The sequence below is a fragment of the Orbicella faveolata genome, unplaced genomic scaffold (genome assembly GCF_042242905.1).
Source record: "Orbicella faveolata isolate gen_17 unplaced genomic scaffold, um_ofav_v1 contig_34, whole genome shotgun sequence".
In the NCBI taxonomy this organism is placed as follows: domain Eukaryota; kingdom Metazoa; phylum Cnidaria; class Anthozoa; order Scleractinia; family Merulinidae; genus Orbicella; species Orbicella faveolata.
This window is the reverse complement of record NW_028301563.1, coordinates 8,961,529-8,971,883: the sequence shown is the minus strand read 5'-3', so window position 1 is coordinate 8,971,883 and position 10,355 is coordinate 8,961,529. Positions and strand designations below refer to the sequence as shown.

The following is a 10,355-nucleotide window of genomic DNA, read 5'->3' as shown; positions in this document are numbered from 1 at the left end:
CAAAGGCCGAGGTAACAGGTAAATTTTAAGAAAAGAAACTGCTGCACGAAGAAAATAAAAATCGCTTGGCGTGTTAAGTGAAAGGTCTGATTTCTATTGAAATAGACCTTTTTCGCTTGGGCGGTTTGTTGTTCCATTACAGACCACGTGATATTCTCTAGAGAATTGTTCTTTTATTCATCTAAAAATTATTTTTTCATATACGCGCAACTATTTGAAAATTTGAAAGGAAGAATTCTCAAGAGTATCATCACATGGTCTGAAATGGGGCAACAAACCGCCCAGTCGAAAAAGGTCTATTCAACAGTGGTTTAAACGTAAATTAATTTAGCTTTCTACGTGTACGATCTTTGGACTTGCCTGGAATAGACATGTCTAGCCGTGACTTGATCAAGCCAAACAAAGTGTGTCACACAGCTATCCGTCCAAAGGTCACAAAGGTCACAAAGAATTTAACCTGCGAGCAGGCTCACGTTTGAGTCAAACGCGCGAGTGACGAAGAGGAATAGCGATCGGCGGGAAAGAGGCGCCAAGAAGTGACTTTCTCCTCTTGCGGCTTCGCCCGTCGATTTCTCGCTCTCAGCTACGCCGAGCGCGTTCGTGCTCCAACGTGGGCCTGTTCGCAGGCTACAAAAAATTATTTAAGCAAGTAAATACATTATTCGATTGCCCGATTTTAAAAGCTCTGCATTTTCTTCATGAAGCAAATTCTTGTCTTAAAATTTACCTGTTACCTCGGCCTTTGAGTAGTTGTTGTCGTTGTCGTTGTCGTTGTTCCTGTTGCAGTGTGAGCTGCCGAATTGTTGAGTGAATAAGAACTACACAATAGATATTTGAAGCGTGATTCTCGCTTAAACGCAATTATTCAAAATAAGAGGGGGGGGGGGAGCCTCCCCTAGATCTGTCACTGCTGAATTTCAGGCTGCATACCTACCTGAGCAAGGGCAGCATTAACTGTCTCACTTATAGCGCGAAAAACAGCCTCCGAAATCGATCGGGCAAGAGACGTTGGGTCAGCCATTCATACTTTCATTATTTCTAAATAATGAATTTACACACTCAGTGAAGTTCATTATTTCTAAGTAATAAGTTTACACTCGGCGAGATGAAACTTAATTATTTCTAAATAATGAATTTCTAAATAATGAATTTACACACACGGTTAAATTCATTATATCTAAATGATAAATTTACAGTCGGCGAGGTGAAACTTCATTATTTCTAAATAATGAATTTACACACTCAATGAAGTTCATTATTTATAAATAATAAATTTACAGTCGGTGAGGTGAAATTCATTATTTCTAAATAGTGAATTTACACACTCAGTGAAGTTCATTATTTATAAATAATAAATTTACAGTCGGCGAGGTGAAATTTATTATTTCTAAATGGTGAATTTACACACTCAGTGAAGTTCATTATTTATAAATAATAAATTTACAGTCGGCGAGGTGAAATTCATTATTTCTAAATAATGAATTTACACACTCAGTAAAGTTCATTATTTATAAATAATAAATTTACACTCGGCGAGGTGAAATTTATTATTTCTAAATAATGAATTTACACTCCCGGCGAAGTAATTTATTTATAAATAATGGGATTTACAAACTTTATGATATGTAAATAACTATTTTAGAGATGACCTGATTTATAAATAATTGAAGTTGTTTAGTTTGTTATTTATATATAATAACTCTATGGTAAAAGATTATTTATAAATCAGGACGTACCTAAAATAATTATTTGCATATCGACGGACAAGTTCTTGTGTCTTATTTATAAACAAATTTTGTGGCATTTCCAATTATTTATAAATAAGGGGGAAATGGCATAAATTCGGTCTAAATAATAAATTTACAAACGGCGCCCCATATCGGGAGGTGTGAATATAGGCATGAAAGAAGTTTAGAATTGGGAATTATTTCAGGTCCAGTCAGGAATTGACATTTAACAGTACAGTTATTATTTTAGTTATTATTTAGTTATTTAAGTACACGTGGAAGGCAATATTCTACACCATTCACCGGCACTGAGATGGAAGATTGTTTTGCAGAAAAAAACAAAAAAACAAAAAAACAAAAAACAAAATAGCAGTTTGATTTAATTAGCAAAGATCAAGAAATCTTCCGGTGATGCCATTTGATAATGCAACCCGAAACTGGAAGTAATTTTATGAAAACGTAGCTACTCTAGTTCAATGACGCGAACTGGAATTCTCAGGGGCTCTTGTATTCTGGGCAGAACGACTAATTAATCACGTGATAAGAACCGTAAATGTGTTGGACCAAGAACACACAAACATGACTTGAACAATACAACGGATAAAAAATAAGCATGGCAAGGACCAGGTGAAAACTGCCGCCTACTTATACCATGGGACTAATGTAGGTGAAGCAACTAGGCATTTTCCGACACAGACCTCTGCGAGGTGATTTTCCGATAATAGTGCAACGAGACAACCACTTGTAAAGTTAACTTATATTCAGTTCACTGTGCATCATTGTTTGATCACTAACGGTCTTTTTCTTTGTTCACACAGATGTAAGCATAGAGCTACACCTCACCAGCACTTCCAAAAATTTTACCTTTTTTTCTGGGTTTCTTTTACGGTTTAAGCAAACGTGGTTAGAAGAGGGTTTCGATCGATGGAGTTTAATTGATAGCTGAGAAGTTTGGAATTGACGAGGTGCAGATGACCGAGCGGCAATCAAATCTTCGCAGTTGAATTCATACTCATTACTCCCACCTATTCGCGCAACTTTAAAATCGGCGGCAGAAAGGATCAGGTGGCCATCAAATGGCGAGCCACCAAAGAGACCGACACTTTTCACAGTGCCAAGCGTGCGAGTGTTTCTATTTTGTCCGAGGTACTATTTCACCTCACACTTTGGTGTTTCGAAATTTCTTTCTGTTTTTGACGCAGTCAACTGTTTTTCTCCGACACGGGCAAAGCCACTCCTCCTCCAATATCCAAGAGATAATGTCAAAGCTGTTTGTGCAAGGCTTTCTTTGGCTTCGTCCAACTTTTCCTGCTCCATTAGAGATATCGCAGCCACGCTACGGGAACGGGAGTGGGTGCCAATGAGCGTATAGATGCTGCCATGGAGTACTTTTCAACTGTTCTGGTGAATGATGCCAAGCTAGCACTTGAGTAAACATACGATTTGAAACAAAAAATTGCCAGACATTGCAGGTTTATTAACCAAAGGCAAACCAGAGAGGTTTTGATGCCCATCATTTGTGAGGTGACTGGTCCCTGCTAAGGTAAGAAATTGCTACAATTAAGACATTTCTCAGTTATTGTCTCTCATGCAAGTCTATGTCTTGTAAGGCAAATAAATTCAATTAATAAACAGTTGTTCAATAGGAACGGGCCGTCTTTTTTTAACAGGGGGAGGGAGGAGGGTGGAGAAAAAGCCTCTACCTGTTCCTCTACGTACTTGCTTCACTGGTATGTAGCTAATATAGGAGTTTCATCTATGCTATTCTTTTAAGGTAAAGCCTTGTAACTTAGTTCAAGGATTTCGAAGCAATGATAATGGAACTTACAGGGTATATCTTACATCTGAGGACGTTTCCTTTGAAAGCCTGAGATGAGGACTTCATATCACGTGGTCAATACACCTAAGTCGTTATCTACAGGCAAGAGCAATCGGCGTCAATTAGCCATCTTTGTATTTACTTAGTTTCAAAAAAGCCAAAACATTTTGAAACGGAGCTTTTCGAAAATGACGACGTTACGATAATCATGTGGTTTCCCCGACCGAGTTTTCCTCAAACACAATTCCAAAATGTCCGGCGATGGTTACGTTTTTATATTTCTCCCTCGTAGTGTGATGGCGTCTTAATTTTATGCTTTCCAAATTAACAGATTTCTATGTAAGTACTTCGTTAACGTACGAAGTAGTTTAGGCATGAATGAAAGTTATTATTAAGGTTACAGTATACCTTCAGATCGGCAATTTTCTTCAAATTTGGATTTTTGGTTCAAAGTAATGGTTGAAGAGTAATCTCTAATTTCTGAAAACAAAATTGAAAAAAACTCAATATTGGCGGAGAAATGGAGGTTTTACGTTACGGCCGGAAGTAAAAGTTCCCTTTTGATTGACAGCCCTATAACGTGTACGCAATCAACCGAGACTACTTTCGCGGGAATATATGGATACCACGAATTGGCTGGCTACTCAGATCCAAGCATTTTTCGTATTAGATGTAATTCTATTAAGTTATAAGTAAACATGGACCACGGAAAACTCTGTTTACCAGTTCGAAAAAGCGAAGAACGAATGAAAACACATCAATGAGTGAAGAAGCGAAAGTTGGCCTCGCGGATGAAGCTGTAGCTATCGTATCAAGCGGGCAAAAAGATCGAGTCAAGAGTAGAGAAAGATTCTGTAAAAGTTTGGGAACTCGACAGCTATAACAGCGACGTGTACATTGACTCTTTTGTTGAGTCCGATACCGATGAATCGCCCAACTCATTGAGATCCATTGGAATATTATCCATGCACATTTGCTCCGCCACGCTTTCTTTTGTTCAGTTTGTTCTCGTCGCCCAGCCACTCTAGCGTTCGTATCCTTTTTCGTCTTCCCCATTTTGCCAGACCAGCTTCAAGAAAAACCGAGCCTTGAGCGCATTGCGAAACACAAGGGTTTTTTCGAGATTCACGCGTAAATTTCACCGCGAGTTAATGGTAGTAAATTTTCCAAGCGCTGATTGGCTCAGTGATCTGAGAACCCAGTTGAAGGCGTTTGTGAGCGGAGTTTGTTTGCGAAGCAAGAGATTTTTCTTAGCGCTGTTTTCTCGAATAAATTTTTTCGCTTGAAGCAGACACTTTAAAGAGTTACAACTCAAAGGGGATTTGTTTGATTACCCTCAAATTTGAACAGTAGCTAGATTAACATATAAAAACCAAAAACGTGTCTGCGAATTGTTTATTTCGAAATATTTTTTCTCCGAGAGCAATTTTTGTACGATCACTTCACATTTTTTAAATCCTATTTTGAAAATGTTCTGTGACTTTTTACTGCAATTGAATATGGCAAAACGCAGACACGCTTTTTTTAGCGCTTTTTGTCCTGAAACCGAGGAAAAAAATAAATTGGCGAAAAACAAAATTCGCTTTGACTTGTAGCTTCCAAAAGGTGATTAGGACGTTCGCATTTAGTGGCCGTGAAAAAATCGGCACTTCATTTTATTTCAAAATTTTTGGTATGATTTGATAGCCAGCTCTATAAGCTTTAATTTGATATAGGGGTTTAGGTATCTACAGCTTAAACCGGACGCGCTACATCGCTTGGACGTGAGACACCCCTGAAGGTATACGGTAACCTTAAGGTAATTCCCCTGAAATACAACTGCACATAGATTTTTGTTCAACCTTAACCGTAATAGATTTTATATTTTAGGGACCGTTCATTTTTTATGAGGGAGAGGGGGCTGGTGGGATTTGGGAAGCACCATTTAAAAATCGCATGACCCCCCCTCAGCTTACCAATTTTTTCACATGGCCCCCCCTTATAGCGGTCATTTTTTGGGATGACCCCCCCCAAAAAAAACATTTGAACAAACAATATTTAGATTTCAACTTTTTTAATATTTCTCTATTATCCCCCTACTTCACGTTATTGTGCTCACTATGAAGACAATATTTACAATCTCTATACGACAGAGAGCTGTTGTTTAAAAAACAAATCAAAAGAAAGAGAAGTCAATTTCGGATCTCCTAGTTATGGCTCGCCCTGAGTGTGTGGTATTTGGCCTCTCACTGGCATCTTCCTCATCTGAATTGATGAATGCAAGAATGACGTCACTTGAGTCATCTTCTCCCCCAGAGTCAATGGCATCACTGTCATACTCATCATTGTCACTTTCATCCGTTTCACTGCTGTCAGCACTTGCCCTGTTGTCATTTTGTGTCAATGTCTTGGCATTTCTCAGTGTTGGTTGGCCAGCTCTGAGAGGACTCTTCTGCTGCAAGCATGAATGTCTTACAATTGCCTTTACTTTCTCACTCTTGCTGCTTTTCAAATGCTGCTTCAGCCCGTGGTGGTTTGAGTACTTGTTTAGTTCTGGAACACGTAGCTTTTTAAGCTTGGTTAGATCTTCGCACAACTCAGTCCAAGGATAATCCTCCTCCCTACTTAACTTTGCCTTTTCTTCTGCTCTCTTTTTCCTTTTAAATTCCAGCACTTCAAGATGCTGAAGATAATCCACCACAAACTTCGATTTGACAATAAACTTATCTGCAAATAGAGCAACGCTCTCTGGGTCAGATAAAACCAGCCTGCCACTTCCATGCTCTTTCTTCTTTATATTGTTAATCCAATCGGGGAAAGAGCGCATTACTACATGAGCATCATGAAAGAGGCTCATTCCAAAATGCGCAATAATGGCGAAAGCGACGAGTCGTTTAAGAAAAGGTTTACAGCTGAACGATCCAGGCAGTTTGACATCTTACAAGCAAAAGAAGCAATTTTTCTAGGTGCGGATGGCTGTTCAGAAAGGGCGAGTGAGTTTTCCATGCAAGGGTACCAGTTGAAACCCAGTGATGGAAGAAAACTGAACTTCTCCATCAAAGAGCACAGAGCAATGGTGGAAAAGTTGAATGTCATATTGAAAGATGTAAAGGAACACGATTCCACACTCTTTCAGTCCAATGGGCTTACTTTAAAGCAGGGCGAAGAATTTGCCCACAGTTTTAATGTAAAACAGATCAAATGTACAGAAGCTAAGTTGACGAAGGTCACGCAGGACATGGAAGCACTAGAAAATAAGAAGAGCAATTACAACAGCATATTCAAAGGCATACTCAAACAGCACATCAACAAAAGGAGAAGGAAAAAAAAACCGCAGAAAGTCAAATGAAAGAAAGAGGAAGTGGACTGAAAACAACGTCCAACGAGTTTATGGAATCTGTGTTGGAAACCCGCTAGGAAATGATCTTCCACAATGCCTTGTGTACCCTCCTAGAACGGCCGTCCCGGAAGAGTGTCTTAAAGTTGAGGATGTTGCCAAGTCGATATTTAGAAGAGATGGGCCATACATCGCACAGCTCTTGGAAGGGAATTATTTCACCAATGCTGCAAGAAGCAGAATCACCACCAACCTTGAGCGGGAAGTCAGAGATTATGTTTACACCTTCATGTACCCTGAAGAGTACACTCTGACGGAAAGCATTGCTGCTTCTTGCAGCATTGGTGAAAGAGACTCCCATAGCAGCACAAGCGGCGACGAAGAACTCGACGACAGCGGAGATGAAGATGAGTGCCAGTGAAAGTTGCATTCGAAAATAACAGTGTTAAATACTTCTTTTCAGTAGCTACAAATGCTTTTTGTCGCCAAACGTTTTTTTAAAGCAGGAAAGTTTGTAATAAATTTGTATCCTGCCTTCTATGTTTATTCTATAGCAATTTTTTTGATATTCAAACATTATAAGATTAAATTTGGAAATACAGTTAACAATAAAGATTAGCGAAAAAACTGAGCAACGACGTTTCGGTGTCATCCTGGCACCATTTTCAAGTTAAAAAATATTTGTGCGAAAAGTAAACTAATTTATACCAATGGTAGAAGTGCGAAATTGAATAAATTAAGATTAAGATAGCTGTTCAATGTTCATGTTCATTCCAATGAGGTGTCAAACACTGGTAATGAGTTCAGTGTCTGTTCAAAGCCTAAACAAATACTTTTGCGCGAATGGAGTCTGACTGTGTGTTAAGGCTCGGTTTCTTCTTGCGAATCCACAACATTTCGTGGATCAAGCAATCGAACTTTCCCTGACATTTCTTTAGGATCTTAAAGTTGTTAGTCAGGTCACCAACTGTATCAACTCGGTGTTCATTTAGAAGGTGTTTTCCGATGGCGGTAAATCGGTGTTCCTCAATGCGCTTGTAAAGATGACGGCTAGTGTAACCGACGTATTCTGCATCACACAGATCACATATATAGTTATAAACAACGCACTGTTGATTGATCAAAGGTGGTTTTGGCTCTTGTACTTTGAGATCATCGCCAATTTTACGGCTTCTGAACACCGGCTGTAGTTTGTGATCAAGTTTATTACTCAAGTCCGAGAGATGTTTCTTTACTATGTCCGCCGATTTCTGGTCTTTAAAAGGCAGGACAATGCGGTAGATATTCTCTGTTGGAGGCGTCGATCTTGTGTCTGGTGACATCACTGAATTAACGAAACGGGTGATGGTGGAGTTCACAAGAGAATCTGAGTACTTGAGGTTAGAAAAGATCAGTTTAAGGCGTTCGCATTCTGTTGAGAATAGTTCCCATGTTGAGGACAAGCGGTAAGCACGGTTTAACATGGTTTTAACTAAAGATCTTTTATAGCGGTTGTCGACATGACTTTGGTGGTGTAAGAGGAGACCAGTGTTTGTGGGTTTACGGTAAACACTTGTTACCAGCTTGCAGCCCTTCTTGCATATTTCAATGCCGACAAATGGTAGCTTACCGTTAGATGCGATCTCCATGGTGAAGGATATGGATGGATGACAGTTGTTCAAAGTCTTCAGAAAGGCTTCTGCGGTTGGTATGTCTTTCATTGTGGCTAGTGTATCATCCACGTAGCGTCTGTAGAAGTCTGGCAACTTGTTCTCGTTTTGTAGCTTTTCCTCGATAGAACAAAGAAAAGTATTGGCCATTAGGGGACCCAAGGGAGAGCCCATCGCTACTCCATCAATTTGTTGGTAGAGTTGACCGTTAAATTGAAATAGCTGGTCCTTTGTTGCTACTGACAACAGTTCAATTAGATCAGCTTTGCTGATGTTTAGATGGTGTGTTTTGTTGAACCAGTTGTCAACAAAAGCTCTATTAGCAAGGATCTCGATGGTTTCTTGTAGTGGGACGTTCGTAAATAGCGAAGAGACATCATAAGATACTAGGATGTCAGATTCGTTGAGGTTCAGATTGCGAATCTCATCAGCGAAGGAAAATGTGTCAGATATTGTGTAGCTGTTGATCGACAGGGGCTTCAGTTTATCGTCGAGCCATCTCGCGAGGGCGAAGTTGTAAGTACTTGTGGCGGATAGAATGGGCCTCATCGCCAGTTTTTCTTTATGAGTCTTTGGCAGACCATAAAGATGGGCGAGTCGTGATCCTTTCGGGCAAACTGAGTCGGCAATCTGTTTTGGGAGAATTTTGCGCACGACAGATTCAAGGTGTTTCTCTTTCTGCAGTAAAGGGTGGTAGTTTTTGAGCGGTCGTCCACGCGTCTTGGGTCTCTCCGAACTTACGGCGGTAAATTTAGCTGTATCGTTGATGGAAGATTCACTCAAAAGGCGAACATATTCTGCCTTATCCATAACAACTACTCCTGTACCTTTATCTGGTTGGTGACCTGACTAACAACTTTAAGATCCTAAAGAAATGTCAGGGAAAGTTCGATTGCTTGATCCACGAAATGTTGTGGATTCGCAAGAAGAAACCGAGCCTTAACACACAGTCAGACTCCATTCGCGCAAAAGTATTTGTTTAGGCTTTGAACAGACACTGAACTCATTACCAGTGTTTGACACCTCATTGGAATGAACATGAACATTGAACAGCTATCTTAATCTTAATTTATTCAATTTCGCACTTCTACCATTGGTATAAATTAGTTTACTTTTCGCACAAATATTTTTTAACTTGAAAATGGTGCCAGGATGACACCGAAACGTCGTTGCTCAGTTTTTTCGCTAATCTTTATTGTTAACTGTATTTCAAACATTATGCCATTTTAAAGTTTTAATAAAATATTTCACGTGACCCCCCCTTTTTCCCTTATTTTTTTGGGATGGCCCCCCCTCGAAAGCCATTTTTTTTCGCATGGCCCCCCCCCCCCAAATCCCACCAGCCCCCCCTACCTTATAAAAAATGAACGGTCCCTTAGGGGTTCGGAAAGTTAAAAAAAAAAACCAACATATTATTGAAAATAGATTGGTGTTCCCTTGTTCCCAAAAATCTACTCAAGAGTTCCCTTGTTCCCTGAAAATAAACTGAACATATCCCCTGTTCCCTGAAAATACATGCTCCAGTTCCCTTGTTCCCTAAAACCCCTGGGAGGGGCTCAATATTTTTAATCTCATCGTATTTAGTTAAAGGTTTTTGCTTACCTACTTACTTATCAGATGGGAATTAGTGATAAGGGGATTTATTAATGATCGGATGAGATTAAACTGGAAGCAGGGTACGTATGTTACATCCATGTACCCCCCCTGGGAGGGGCTCAGTATTACATGCTTGAGAGAGCGTGACGGCACCGCGGAAATACGTTTTTTGACGTCACAGTAACTGGTCAGTGGTCATCACCATCGGGCTGTGTTGTCCTTCGATCGATCAGTTCTCTGAGATCGGT

General features: G+C 39.7%; 1 protein-coding gene across 1 annotated transcript; it reads right to left on the bottom strand.

Annotated features, from left to right (window-relative positions):
• Positions 1-7,384: 7,384 nt before the first annotated feature.
• LOC149104627 (uncharacterized) lies at positions 7,385-9,345 on the bottom strand. Its single transcript, XM_089270898.1, has one exon. It carries the CDS (start codon positions 9,319-9,321, stop codon positions 7,684-7,686), a length of 1,638 nt encoding a protein of 545 aa, XP_089127024.1. The 5' UTR covers positions 9,322-9,345; the 3' UTR covers positions 7,385-7,683.
• Positions 9,346-10,355: the final 1,010 nt, after the last annotated feature.